Source organism: Centruroides vittatus, unplaced genomic scaffold (assembly GCF_030686945.1).
Source record: "Centruroides vittatus isolate TY-2023 unplaced genomic scaffold, ASM3068694v2 contig_854, whole genome shotgun sequence".
NCBI classification, from domain to species: domain Eukaryota; kingdom Metazoa; phylum Arthropoda; class Arachnida; order Scorpiones; family Buthidae; genus Centruroides; species Centruroides vittatus.
Window position 1 is genome coordinate 2114430 of NW_027122558.1, and position 15485 is coordinate 2129914.

General features: G+C 32.4%; 1 protein-coding gene across 1 annotated transcript in view; it reads left to right on the forward strand.

Annotated features, from left to right (window-relative positions):
* Positions 1 to 289: 289 nt before the first annotated feature.
* The window catches only part of LOC136982592 (kelch-like protein 5), a 53395-nt gene continuing 38199 nt past the window's right edge, over positions 290 to 15485 (forward strand). Inside the window, exons 1-3 of the mRNA XM_067279127.1 lie at positions 290 to 429; positions 770 to 844; positions 10819 to 11156. Of these exons, the coding sequence (XP_067135228.1) occupies positions 819 to 844; positions 10819 to 11156 (364 nt within the window). The 5' untranslated portion in view covers positions 290 to 429; positions 770 to 818. The remainder of the gene's footprint in view (positions 430 to 769; positions 845 to 10818; positions 11157 to 15485) is intronic.

A 15485-nucleotide genomic window follows, 5' to 3' on the forward strand; every position in this document is an offset into this window, starting at 1 on the left:
TCTTATTATAATTTTAAATAAAAGATTTATATATTTTAAAAGTATACGTTTAGGGAGACATAAATGACAGAGCAGGCACTGCCTCTAGCTAGCGTTTGGACGCGCCGGTAAAAGAAAGCGGCGATCGACCGAATCCCACCGACCTCGTTTCCATTCTTTCGTCTCTTTCCTCTTATTTTTTGCCGCTCTGTTTCTTTTTTTTAGAAACAGTCGCCCGAACTCCTTAAGATCTCGACCGACGTCTCTGGGAAAAAAGGTCGGCGACCTCGACGGCGCCGAGGATTTCGTCCGCCAGGTGGAGCGAAAAATCCGGTCCGGGCGTTCGACGCGTCCGAGTCTTCAGCGGATTTGCCGGACGGTAACCTTCGCCTCGGACGTCGGTGCCGTCGTACCCTCCGGACGTCCGCCGGCCCTTCACCGTCTTCCTAGGTAAGTCGGTAGGTCTGGCCCGGCCGATTCCGCGTCGTCTGTCTCTTAAATCGCGTCGGGCCACGCCATTCGTCCGTTTGACAGCCGACGTACCCGCCGCTGCCAATGGCGGGTGGCGTTTGATCCGACGATAACGACGGATGTAAACAAAGTGCGAGCGCGTGCTCCGGACGTCAAATTTATTGAAAGGAAAACGGAGGCCGCCGCGGGCTCCAGCCAAACATTTGTGTTAAAGGCAGCGTTTTAAATGCGAAACGTCGGAGCGCGAATTTGTGTCAAGGCCGAAGAACGAATTATTTGCTTTGACTGCGACTAACGCTTTTTAATTTCTTTCTTGCAGTCTGTTGGCTCGTGCCCGACTCCTTTGCTTCTCCTTACCTGACGCGAAAATGAACCAGAAGAGCCCCGTTTACAGGTAAGCTGCTTTTTAATTGGCTGTGCCTAACGTGCGCTGTTCTCTTCTCCCCGTCCCCTTACCGAATATTTCCCTATTTTTAATGCTTCCGACCTCCCGAGAAATTCTCCGCCGATTATTTTCTGCTGCCGGCCGTGCCCCCGTTCCGGTAAAAAATTTGGGGTCGAGAGAGCGTCGCCCTCGTGTGCCCGGACGCGGTCGGCGGTTCGAGTCGTCTTTTGCCCCGTCTCTGGGTCGTCTCTTGTCTCGCACGAGGCGGCGAGAGATGTTTGCCGTTTGGATCCGTTGCCGTGTTCGAGAGGGGAGACGGACGGAAACCACTCTGGGAGTGGATGAGTTTTGACTTCTGCCAGGTGTGTGCAGAAGTCAAAACTTCTCTGGAAGGTACGGTACATGCGGGATTCCTACGCACCTGGAAAGTCGAGGATTTTCATTAGTGTTCTAAAATTGTCAAAAAGTCGAGAAAAGTCCGGGAATTTGCCTTTTTGGCCAACTTGATTTTTTGCTCGCAATAAGGTAAATCGAGTGTGGCCGTCTGCGGGTGGCAAGAAGTAATGTGGTATGGTGCAACTTATGGAAAGGTATGCGGAACGTTTTTGGGACCCAAAATTTTCCCAAAAATTATTGTGCACGAAATAAAACTGTAGTTCGTGAACTGATTAATAATTATTACTACGTAGTTTGAAAAATTCAAATTAAATCGTACGTGTAAGTAGATCTACCATACAATTTGCCATTTAACACTAAACTGATAAGTTAACATAAATATTCTAGATTAAAAGAATGCTTAATTTAAACATGTGTTTTTGTCATCATAGGATAGCATATACATTATAAACTTGATATGATATCTTAGAACTTGGTTGCTTGCTGTTCTCCCAATTATGTGTATTTCTTTCGGAATTAACACAAGGTTGCTGTTGAGAACAAGTCGTATAGGAACACTTTGAGTGGAAAAAGCAGAAAAGTAGGTTTATTGAAACAACAGGATATGCATTTTGGGCTTAATGTCCCTTTTTGGTCCTATTATATCAAATATATCAGTAAAAAAATAATTACTTAAGATTATTATAGTGACTGCTGGATTAACCAAATAGGTATGTAAAACACGGGTGAAATGGTGAAATACCGTATTTTACGGACTATAAGACGCACTTTTTTCTTTGAAAAATTGCCTCCAAAATTCAGGTGCGTCTTATAGTCCGTAGCATCTTATAGGTATTTTTTTTAAAAAATTGCTTAAAAATTAAGGTGCGTCTTATAGTCTGTAAAATACGGTAAGTAAAAAATATATATATATTTCACCTATGTAATAGTATTTTGGAATCCTTATTAATTTTACAACAATTTATTTCTTAACTAATTACTTAATGTTTATATTTAACTAGCTGACTTGGCCACGCGTTGTTGTGGCTCAAAATGTATCTATTATAAATGTGTAACACTTCCCCCGTGGGGGAATATCGAAAAATCCCTTTTTAGTGTATATTCTGTTGACGTCACCTATTAAAACGCAATTAAAAACGCAAAAAACCGCATGTAAAATAGTATAAATAGAAGCCGAGTTCTTCACAGTAAGTCTTAATCCCGTCCATCTCCTCCCCGTAGGGAGAATTTCGACATGTATATTATATAAAAACACGTCCATATTCGAATGCAACGTTGTGTCAAAATTTCAAAGGAATCGGTAGGAACAAACAAACATTGTATTTTATTTATATAGATAGGTAGAAAATGATCTGCTTAGGTCCATTCTCACAGAAAAGCATAATGCCTCACAGAAAAGCAAACTTAGGTCGTCGGAAGTTAGCTCCATCTGTTGGACATAAAAGCCTTAATCCATATATAAATATATTATTGAAAGGGGGAAATGGTGATCTTCACATATGCCACAAACCTTCGCGGGAATGTATTAAACAACTTCCCAAAGTTTCATGGCAATCAGATAAATGGTGTGGTAATGCATGAAGGACAAACACACACACACACACACACACACACACACAGACATACATTCATTTTTATATATATAGATATATTTCTGTTTTTATTATTATTATTAGCCCATGTTTTCATATGGTTTAACCAAAATTCTTTAGCTCTACTGTTTTATTTATTTCATCTATGTTTTACATAACAATCTGGTTATTCCAACAGTCACTATAATAATCTTAAGTAATTATATTTACTGTAAAAACTTGTATGCATATGTTAAATATATTTTAATACATTCTGTAAATCTTCATAATTTTCTACCGATATATTTAATATAATAGGACTGAAGAGCTGAAGAGGGGCATTAAGCCCTAAATGCATATCCTGTTGTGCCAATAAACCTGCTTTTTCCACTCGGTATTCCTGTACGATTTGTTCTCGACGGCAACCTTGTGCTAATTCCGAAGGTTGATACAATATGTTGATTAATAGAAATAAAATTGAATTTGGTGTCATAAATGATTATTTTTATTTTTAGCATTAATGGACATTTTGACATTCAAGTAATACAAAATTTATTTATGATGATGATGATCTCAGAATGAATTTTTACAAGGCTCAAAAATTTCGGTTAAGGATGAACTTTACGTAACAAACACAAAGAAATATTGTAAAAAGGAAAATTTTCATATTGTGAAATTATTTTCCTATTGTGGCCATTTTTTCTAACTTTTAAAACACTCCTTTACATTATTTAAGTTTTTTTTCTTCCAAATTCCAAATAAACTTTATTGTATTAGGATTATTCCCATTACATCTGAGGTATACAATTGTTGTATAAGTACCATAATATTAAGATTCTTTTTTAATTTTTAGAACAAGTTAACTTGTACATAACATTTTATAAAGTAATTGAATTAGTTGACTGTTTTTATTTTTATTATTAACAGATACCACCTTTTCCGTTATTGACAATTAGAGTTTTAATAATCATACAATATTTCACTCTAAAACCATAAATCTTTGAAAATAGTTATACAAATTATATATAATTTTGACCTCTGACTAGTAAAAAAAGATATACATACTCTCTTTGTCTTTAATATTTTCTAATTCTTGAAGGTTATAATTATAATGTAATTGACAGTCTTCTTTACATAAGAAAAATGTGAATTTTTGAGCATTCATCATTACATTTAACAATTATCATTAGATAAGTCACATGCAGACTTATCACCAGTTCTTTGTTTAATCTTAATTGTATAAAAAATTTTTTTATATTAAAAGACAAATTCAAAAACAAACAACTATTACCGTATTTTACGGACTATAAGACGCACTTTTTTCTTCGAAAAATTGCCTCCAAAATTCAGGTGCGTCTTATAGTCCGTAGCATCTTATAGTCCTTAAAATACGGTAATTTGTGGGTAATTCAAAGTAATTTTATACCATTCTGGATTTTTTTTCTTGATGAGTTCATCTATATCCTGTACTGAGGATATCTTGAAAACATTCTGGGTTGATTTGGAACAAAGTAAATTACTTACCTTGCTCCTATCCATAAATGGCCCAATAGAAAAGCCATATCTATTTAATATATTAGATAATTGACTAACCCAATTATTTCCATGAGAACTAATTTACATTTTTTAATATAATATTTCTAATAACTTTGAAGGTAACAACTCACTACATCTTATCTTTATGAAAGAACTAAATAAAATAATTAACTTACTTGAACCTTTAACTGCTGCGTAATAGGATTCACAATTAGAAATGAAATGTTTTCTTAATCTCTTCTGGGTTCTTCCTCAGGAATATGAGCTGGATCTTCTAAAATGAATATGAATACAAAAAATTTTTTAACCTAATCGAACGAGTAAATTCCGAATGTCCAGTTTCCTCAGTGCATCCGTTCGTGTGCTGTGTTTAAAAATGCTCTAAATTAACGATCCACGTGCTAAAATGGATTTTAAATCACAATTCTGAATTTTTACATAAAAATGCACAATGTTTGAGATCGTATAATCATAACATGTTCATATATTCCTGTAGCATTTGTAAATAATTCTATAAAGTCAACTTTTGTTGTGTAGTATAGACTGCCACGACATTGAAAGACATATTTCGTCCCTCAAATTAATGCAGGTGGATGTCTTGTATACTTTAAAAATCTCAACTGCTTCCAATCATTTGAGGTGGTCAAGTTGTGGAGCAGTGACTATTAGGTTTGCTCCTGTGAAGTCTGTCACAATATCAGGATCTGTGACCTACGTGGAAAACAATGTGTTATATTTGTGGTGTTGTATATCCGACTTATGTTCTTTCATCCTGACCTCCATTGACTGTTTGGTTGATCCTATATACACCATATTTCTATTAAACCTGTTGTCCCCAATAGGGACCCTATAGATGCCTAGCATTTTGTTCAGGTTAGAAGGGTCTTTTCCATTGCGTAATAAATAGAAAATAGTGTGGCATCTTCTATATGCAATGTTGGCATTATGCTTCTTTGCAATGCTGGTGTATACAGATTTCAAGAAGGGGTTGTAAGTAATAGGTATCCTCTCCTTTTGCACCCTCTGGTTATCACTCTGATTTACCATCAGAATATTGGAGGTCTCCAGTGCCAATTTGTGGTGTTCCGAGATTCTTTGTATTAGATTGTAGTACCCATGTGCTTTGGCTATCTCTTCTATGCAGTTTAACTCTTCATTGAGTGCTATTTGTGTTGACGAATGCAAGTATGCCCTTCTAACTAAGGCCCAAAAGGCAGCCATCTTATACTGAATGGGGTCAATAAATAAAAAGTAATTACCTATAACCAGCAATTAATTCTACTCAAAACAAACATTTTCTTCCATTTTCAATGGCCATCATCAGGTTTCTAAATGTTTGGAATGTTTTTAAAAGAACGCAGAGAACAAACCTTCTAAAAATTTAAAAAATTGCACATCCTGAAGCTATGTGCATGCTCAATGTAGCACTATAAAAATTAGTCTTCACACTGGCTTCTTATTTTAAAAAATTTGAATGGGGTCACATGAGCCAATTCTATGTAGGTGGCTACTGCTGACGGTTTACTATAGACCGACGTGATGATGTTAGACTCCTCAATTCTGATAACTAAGTCCAAGAAATGGACCCTGGTTTGGTTGTGTTGTTCTGTGTCCAAGCATAGTTCAAAAGGATTATCGTTCATCGTTCATTGTGTTGACAAATTGGCTGAGATTGGGTGTTGTTCTCCAAAAAATAATAATATCATCGACGTATCATTTGTATAGGATGATGTCTTGCAGTCAAACTTGGAAGGGTTCTGCTCTCCAGTTGTCTTACAACTAATTCACATAGGCCCCCAGATATAGGACTGCCCATGGGAACTCCTCTAGTTTGTGTGTATACCACCCCATCAAATTAGAATACAGAACTGAACATATTAGATGGCTAATTCTAGTGTAGTACAGTACTATCCACTCTTGTAAAGATAAAGTCCCTGAGAGTGCAGAAACATGGTGGCAGTTCAATAGAGAGGTACAATGATCTGAAATCCAACAGCGTAACACAACTAGGGGAGGTGATTTCCTTAAGGTGTTCAATTAATTCTTCTGGGTTGGAGATGGTAAAAAGGTACCCTTCAAAATTTAAATTTTATTATCTTTTAATTTTCTTATATTATTACTTAAATTTGTGTATTCTGAAACTGTGTCGTCTTTTATCTGTTTTTATTGTCACGACTAGGTGCATAGACAGACTCTGGGCATTTCTGACATCATCTTTATTTGGAATATACTATTGGCCAAGTGTCTATTTATGCACCAAGTCGTGACAATAAACACAATTACTTAAATTATTTACACTAAATAAATGTTTATATGTTTTATCTATTGGCTGATAATTATATTTAAAATTAGAAATATTTTTATATATAACCTATCATCTTCCTTCATTTTGACCATCAAATCTCTGAAAAATCAATAATAAAATGATTCCTTATATATTCTTTAACAGTTTCCCTAGAAAGTTTTTCCTGTAACCCCCTGAATGTTCCAACATCCAAGAGTCACTTCAATTTTACCATTCCACTTATTTGTCTTCAAGAGGAGATTGTTCCTTAGGTTACTAGTATTATTTTATTTATTTACATTTTTAACTTTTTTAAGCTTTAACATTGTATACTCCATCTTTTTACCTTGACACAATGTTCGTTTAATCCCTTTTTCCAACCATTTGTTATTAATTCTGAAGTATTTGTTATTTCTTTCTAAAAAAACATCTTAATTCAACCACTTTATCCAAACTAGTATCATACGTAAACATTTTATTGTCTTTTATAAAATAATCTTCTCTTAACAATATTCTATTTATTTTTAACTTTTCTTGTCTAATTATTAGTTGGCGTTTTGCCTCCTCAGCCTTGGATCTTTTACATAAATCTGTTGTAAATATCATTTTTCCTGTTTCCTCATTATCTGAATCTACTTTCTTTTTCCAAAACTCTTTTAAAATTAAATTTCTGGTATACTGGGAATCTACTGAAATTTTCACCATTGCTTTTATTTCATTTTTAGTCAAACAGATTAGGCTTTGAATTGAGCTATTTGATATTCCTAATTTTACATCTATAAACTGATTAACTTCCCTCGAGTAGTCCAATGCGTAAAACAGAAAATTTATAATTACAATATTTTTGTTATATGTCATTAACCAATTTATCCAACTCAAATTCTAACATACCTTTCATTTGACTGTAATTCTTAGATATAACTTTCATTTCTTCTACTCTCTGTAACAGTCATGTTAATTCTCCTTGAAAAAACTTATCTTCCTCCTTCAATGATTTTAACTTCTGTCTTTATTCCTTGTAATTCTGCATTCAGTTATAGAAAAATTCTCCTGAGTCCTTTAAGTCATATATGGATTTTAATGTATACTGTGATTCTACCTCTACATCTGATTCAGAGTCCTTTAGTGTTTTAAAATATATATTTTTGGATTTCTCAGACCCTCATAACTACCTTTACAATATTTCTCTTCCACCTGTTGAAATTCTTCATTCATCTTTAAAATATCCAGTTGGATTTCTTGTTTTCTTGGAAATTTCCTTGCATGGTCTGCCCCACCCAGTTTTTGCATATCCGCTAGAGACATTTGTTGAGAACGAGGTAGAGGACCTGGATTAGGCTCAATTCCCACACAAATCAATAAACATACAACTAAATTCAAGGATAATCTATTTACAAATATCCAACTTGCTAGCCAAACCATTTTTTGTTATATTTTGGCCTTCTAATACAATAACAGCCAATGTTTCATCTTCAAAAGTTTACTTGCATCTCTGTTATCTAGCACACGCCCCTTTGTAACATTATTTAAGTTAAATTATTGTAACTAAAGTTAATAAGAAAAATTACATACATTTACAATTTAAATAATTTCATTAAAACACTAATTTTTTGAAATTACTTGAAATTTTAAAATAACACAAGTTGGGTCTGGCTATGGTAATTAATACTGCCTCCTTTACGTGCTTAGCTTCATCAATGTCTTAGTGAATAAAACACTGGTAGTTGGTTTGCAGGTTTGCATGGGCTGGCTACATAAAGTTTTTCAGGTTTTCTTCACAAATCTAACACCTAAATAGTCAGTTTCCTGTAGAAAGTCTTCCTGGGAGGTATCTCTCCTTGCAAGGTCTCCAGGTGTTGCATCGCCTTCTCCCATAAATCTATTCATTCTGAGACACTTGACTGCTTTCTTTATTTGATATCATTGAAAGCAACATCTGAAAACACTGAAAATTTCTGCACGGTATGTAGTGCTGAATAGTAGAAATTTTTGTGTCCAGGTGGTCGAGATAATTCGGATAGCAGATTTTTCAATAATGTGTGGTCCACAGATTCCTGTTGGTCTAGGCAAATATATTGACAGCAAACTATCAAATTAGGTAAATGGCAGATTAAAATTTATTAAACAGGTCTGCCAGAAGATGAAGTTTGAGAAACAGTAGGTTAATGTACTTAAAGACATGTAGTTTTTTTAGTTTTTCAAAAATTGTATTAAGTTTTTCCTTTACAATTTAAATAAAGATGCACTGTTGATAATAAGAATATTAAAATTATTACAGTAGGATGTTGACTGAATGTGTAGGGTGTATATAATAGAAATGTAAAGAATGCACAAGTGCTATTTATCAATTTTTATTTTTTATTTTTTGATACTATACCTAAAGACCCAGTTTGTAAGCAGTTCTTTAAACTTTGCAACCATATCAAATGAGTTAATTTTACATCAAAATATAAATAAATAAAATGCATTTGGATGTAAATACAGTCAGCCAAAATTTAATTTTAATTTTTACAGTTTTTAAGAATTTTAGATTTAATAAGTAAGTATTATTACACATAAGACTTGTTATTCTATTGCATTGTAAGATTGTATTTTAAAATCACTCAAAATCAGACCTTATAAATTGTAATCACTTTGTGTATTTTTTTTATTTTGTTTAATGTTTATACAATTATTATAGAAGTTTACTTTTTTTACTGATGATGCAGATTAATTTTAAAAACTAAAATTGATTGTTTATGCGAAGAATTATAAAATGCAACAATGAGAAGAGCATTTGCAAAATGCCAAATGATCAAACTAAGTTTCAAATATAATATACAGCAATATCAATTGCCATTTGTAAATTTTAATACAGCTGTAATAATTATGCAGTATTATGAATTTTAGAGAAAAATCTGTAATACAGGTACTCCTCACTTTACGACCGAGTTCCGTTCCGACGACTACGTCGTTAAGTGAATTGGTCGATAAGTGAGGAGCTTGCGCCTCAAACATAGGATTGTTGTATAATTATACAAATTATGCAACAAACTTCAAATTTATTTATAAAAAGACTGTTATAGTATGCGCAAGCCTATTATAGTACGCTTGGAGCTCGTGTCACCATTTGCCACTGACCGACACTCAAGCCGAGAAAGGGGATTCTCCGAATTGCAGGTCGAAACTCGATTGGTCGTAAGTGCAAGTGGTCGTTAAACAGATAGGTTGTAAAGTGAGGAGTACCTGTACTCTTAATAATCTAACATTGATTAAAATTTTTAAACAATATTTTAACTCTACCAATCTCTCACAATTATCATTTACACTTGCAGTTTGAGGGCAGATGTTAATGAACTGATAAAAAAAATTATAAGTACAAAAAATGATAAATAATTTTAATGTAAATTGTATTATTTATCATTTTTTATTTTAATAATTTTGATTGTGTAACAAAACAATTTCTGATTTTTTTTTTCCCTAGTTCATTAATATTTTATAAAGTTCAGGAAATTTATAGACGGATAAATTTAATAAATATATACTTTTGTACATGGATTATATAGCATTGGTTAATGAATAATACATAATGTCTTTTAATTTTTTTCAAAGCCACGTAGATTTACAGTTGTGGATTAATAACAGGATAAACTATTTTAATTTAATGAAACATTATATTTATAATTTTAATTATTTAGCAGTTATAAAAAATTATGTAACTGTTAATTAGAAAAAATAACTAATTAAAAAGTCAAAGAAGCAATAGCATATTTGCATAGTATGTTATATGCTGTTTTATTTTGTCAATGTGCTGTACTGTAAGGGATGTGAGAGTTGGGAAATTTGTACAAAGTTGGTCAGGGAAAGTCATGGAATTTAAAACAGAATTTGAGTAGGAACTCTGTACGTAATGGCGCAATGTCGTTTCTTCGAAATCTGAGAAGTCGACAGAAGAATATTTTTGTGCAACTTTGTGTTTATTTTTTGTCACTTTGGGTGAAGTGTTAAAATGCTATTAATTAAAACTTAAATATTTTTCTGGTATGTTGTCCAGCTTTTGCTGGTGCTATAAAAACACTTGGTAAAGTTTTCAATTGTTCAAATTTTTAAAAAAATTAGAAAATAAAGTAAAAAATAAATAATTTTATAATAACCTATAATAATAATTTAAAGAGAATCATTTGCTGTCTTTATAATTTGGTGTCTGTTATTTTCAGTTATGCATCATCAATTTCCAGGGAAGGTTCTGTTGGTAGCATGACAAGTGATCGACAGGAAGGTTTGGTACGGCCGGATGGTACTTTCTGTTCTTCACGTCATGCGGAATGCAGTTTACAGAGAATGAAGTCCTTATTTGTAAATCGTCAATTAACGGATGTCGTACTTAAAGTAGAAAATTTAAGAATTCCGGCTCATCGTTTGGTTCTTAGTGCTGCCAGTGATTACTTTGCTGCCATGTTTACGAACGATCTGCGAGAAGCTTTTCAACAGGAAGTCGAACTTCAGGCCGTTAATGCAGAAGCACTTCAAGCTTTAATTTATTATTGCTATACTGGTGAGTTATTAAAAGTAATTCACTAAGTAATTAATTATTATGCCTTTTTGTCCTTTTTAACTTTATTTAAAATTTATTTTGTATACTAGTACTTTCTATATATTAACAGGACTTATTATACTGGATATTATGGATGCAGATATTTAATCTTACAGATCAAAAATAATGTTCTTTATTTAGTTCACCCGAACACATACACTTTAAACATGTGTTTCGGACTTGTTCGTCCCTCCTCAGCAGGCCTTTAAACAACACTTTCTACAATCAACAATAAAAACATTTCTCGGTACAATTATAACTAAAATTAGTTAAAAACACAAACATTTCCCGACAATAAATTTAAAATTCTTACAATTTCTGTATTTCCGATCATCTCTACATTTCCACTTAAACTCGCGATCCACAGCAACCATACAATTTTACACATTCTTGTTTATTTGTTTCTACTTAATTTCAATTCTAATATGTTCCCATCTCATCTTTTATACCTCTTCCTCCCCCCTTTTTATAATGCTTAACCGTGATTGGTGGATCTCTCTGCCATTGTTGTTATTCATTTTATTAGTTTGCCTAATTATATTTAAATGCTCATACAGTTGTCTTTTATAATTGTTTGTTTCCTTTTTCCTGATTTTTACCGTATTTAGATCAATTGCACAACCTTCTGTATTACAATGATCAGCTACTGCCGAATTTGCATAGTTTCCTCTGATTGCTGTGATATGTTCATTTAATCTTATTTTTAATTTTCTTTGTGTTTCTCCTATATATGTTTTCTTTGGATTACAATTACAATCAAATGAATACACTATTCCTTTTCCTCTGTTATATCATATTTTTCTTCTTTTCTGTAACATAATTGTTTTTTAGTTGAATTTATTTTTTCCGGTATTAAGTTGATTTTTTTAATTTACTAAGTACTTTACTTTTACGTACCTAGTTACATTAATTGTTATTATTATTATTATTATTATTGAAACTTAACCTTGGTTTATTTTAAAGATTGGATTTTGGGCATTTGGGTCACCTAGTGCCAAAAAAACAGAAAATTATTTTTCTAAACAGTTATTTAAAATTTGCTGATATTTTTTTAATTAGTCACTAACTTATGTGAGATAAATTTTACTAATATAATATGTTTTTTCTGTCAAAACTTTTTATTGTTCTCCTCTGTTGTGAAAAGCTTTTGCTTAAATCAATAAAGATTGATTGATGGATTGATTATTGAAACTTTAATAATTACACAAACTTAATTTTCAAAACAAAATAATTTGTTCTTAAAGACATCAAAAGGAACATTTGATAAATTTAAAGTTTTTAAATATTTTAACACTTTCTGGATTGAGGGTAAGTCTTTGTGAATGTTCTTTCAGACTGGAGTTTTTGAGCTATTTTCAAAAAATTTGAACGAAACAATAATAGTTGTCATAATATTTTGGGATTTGTTACTTTTATTAACATGAAACAATTAACAGAATAATCATTAAAAAGAAAAAATTGTTAAAAACAATTAGACTAAAATGTCCTTTTACTTTCTTGGCTGTTATGTTAACATAACACAGGAAAACATTCTTATTGAACTTATCTTTGTGGGGAGATAGAGGACAGGTCAAGTGTCATATCCCGAGTAGGGTCAGATTTAACAAGTCTTTTACTTGTTACTGGAATTTACATATTTTTAAAAACTCATTTCTACTCTCAAACTTGAGCCATTTTTGACTGTTTTATAACAATTAATAATATAAAAGTTACTTTTTATTAACAAATTTAATTCCCAAGGCCTAATTAATTTTTGCTTGGAGAATTATGTAATCTATTGATTTTTTATATTAAATAATTATTTCCACTTAAAAGCGAATCTGACAGCCAAAAAAATTGCTGGGAAATAATTGCTGTGAAATAAATACTCCCAAAATGGGATTTTATAGAAAAACTACATAAAAAATTTAAAATAATCTAAAAAGAATGCTTTTATTTGATAAATATAGCTGCAGGGATTCTTATTCTTTCATTTGACAGCCTGCAAAAATTCACACGTGTGTGCGGTCTAAATTGTTTACAAACTGGTTGACCTTGAGAACAGCTGGTCACAGCTTTCCCCGGGATGTTTACAATGTTTATTTCTATTCTTGTCTGAAGGTTGCCCATGTATGCCTCAGGGTATGAATGGTTTAAGGCAGGAGGGAACAAGTTTACCACATATATTCAAATATAACACAAAATTTCTGATTTTTATGCTATTAAATTATGGAGGGACTGAAAAAAAAGTATATAAAAAAATTATACTGAATAAAAAACAATAAAAAAACCCTCTGATGTCATAAAAACATCCAATAGTATTTTAAAAGATTTTACCAAAGTGAAATCGGCTCAATAGAAGTTTAGAATGATTTAATTAATTTGATAAAAAACTCTCATAAAAAACAATAGGTCAATTAATTAGGTAATTAATAAAACATTATAAAAATATTTTCATGGCAAAAATAATTCATGAAATTTGCATAGGTCATAGATAACGATGTATATGTACTAGACCATACATTTTTGGGAAAGTTATACCATTAAGGACTGTATTTTTTGTAATGCTATGTAAACTGTTTGAGTTAACTTGGGCGTAGAACTATGTGAGAGTTCACCTTGCTCGAGATAACTCGGGCTAAGAACTTAAGGGATCTTTAAGTTCTGGGAAAGTTGAGCTAGTGCCATTGTTAACTGTAATTAAATTTTAAAAAAGTCTGTGTAAGATAACATCTGGAATAAGGAAAAAAAGCTTCAAACATTTTATTTTACATTTATTTGAAGTTGCCATAAACTAGTTGAAGTTGCCAAATATTCATTAGGTGAGGAATTTTTCAAGGAGATTCCTTGAGTTCTGTTTAGCTCTGAACCCATTATCTAACATAACACAACACACAACATGGTTACAATATCAGACATGAAAAAGCAACACTGTTTACATTGTCACATCTCATGTACTTGAATGACAAAACTTTATGCATACATACAAAAACAACTTTATCAATTTCTACAGATCACACATTCATACACCAAGGACAGATAGACTTTGACCTAAATGCAAAACACTTCACACAGAAAAAGGAAATTTTGTACTGGGAAATGGAGATGTGATTTAATCCATGAAAGAGGGCAAGTTTTGTAAGTATTTAGGATTCTAACAGGCCAAACTAATAGAAAATACACAAATAAAGCAAAGATTAATTAAAGAATACCAAAGTAGGTTAAACACTATTTTCAGAACACAGTTATTAAAGCAATAAAGACATATGTTGTCTCAGTATGCATTTATTCTTTTGGAGTTATACATTGGACTCACACAGATCTTAAGCAACTTCAAAAGAAAACAACTACAACACTTACGAAGCATAAACAACAACATTCTAAATCTCCCATAGAAAGATTAATTCTTCCATGTAAAAATGGTTGACAGGGCCTGATTGACATAGTAAACTTTTGCTACAAACAAATACAGTAGAAATACAGACACTGTGACAGTATTTCTACTGAGAAGCATCACAGTTACATAAAGCAGTAGCTCTAGCAGACACAAATAACACACCATTAAACTTACACTCACATCATACAGACACAACACAACATATGAAAAGCATAGACATCATTAAGCAATTGTGGATTCAAAAGGCACTTCATGGCAGGCATCCCTATGACCTGGCTCATGATTTCATTGATAAAACTGCATCAAGCAACTGGTTAGCTCACGGATGCCTCTTTGGGGAGACAGAAGAGTTCATGGTTGCCATACAGGATTAGGTCATAAATACTAAAAGCTACAGAAAACACATACTCAAAGATACAACACTCACAAATGCATAACAAACTCTTGCAGAAAATATCATATCATGTCATATCAACTATACAACATATAACATGTGGTTGTAAGTTCTTATGCAAACAATTTACATAGGTATAATCAAATAGCAAATATAGTACACCAAGTGCTTGCACACAAACAGAGATTATTAAAATCCAGTTACCATGCTACAAATATACTTCATAGGCAGTAGTAGAATATGACACACACAAGATAAACTAAGACAGAGTTATAATCATAGATAAAACAATTCATCATAATAGATCTGACATTCATTGACAAATGCAGGAAGATTGCATATGTACTAGACATCTCCATTCCAAATACTCATAACATGAAAAATGCAAACACTGAAAAAATAAACAAGTATGCTCCACTTGCCCAAGAAATAAGGCAGCTATGGAGGATGGATGAGTGTTTATTGTGTCTGTGGTCTTTTCTTTTACTGCTGTTATACCACAAATGCTACACAAAAGTCT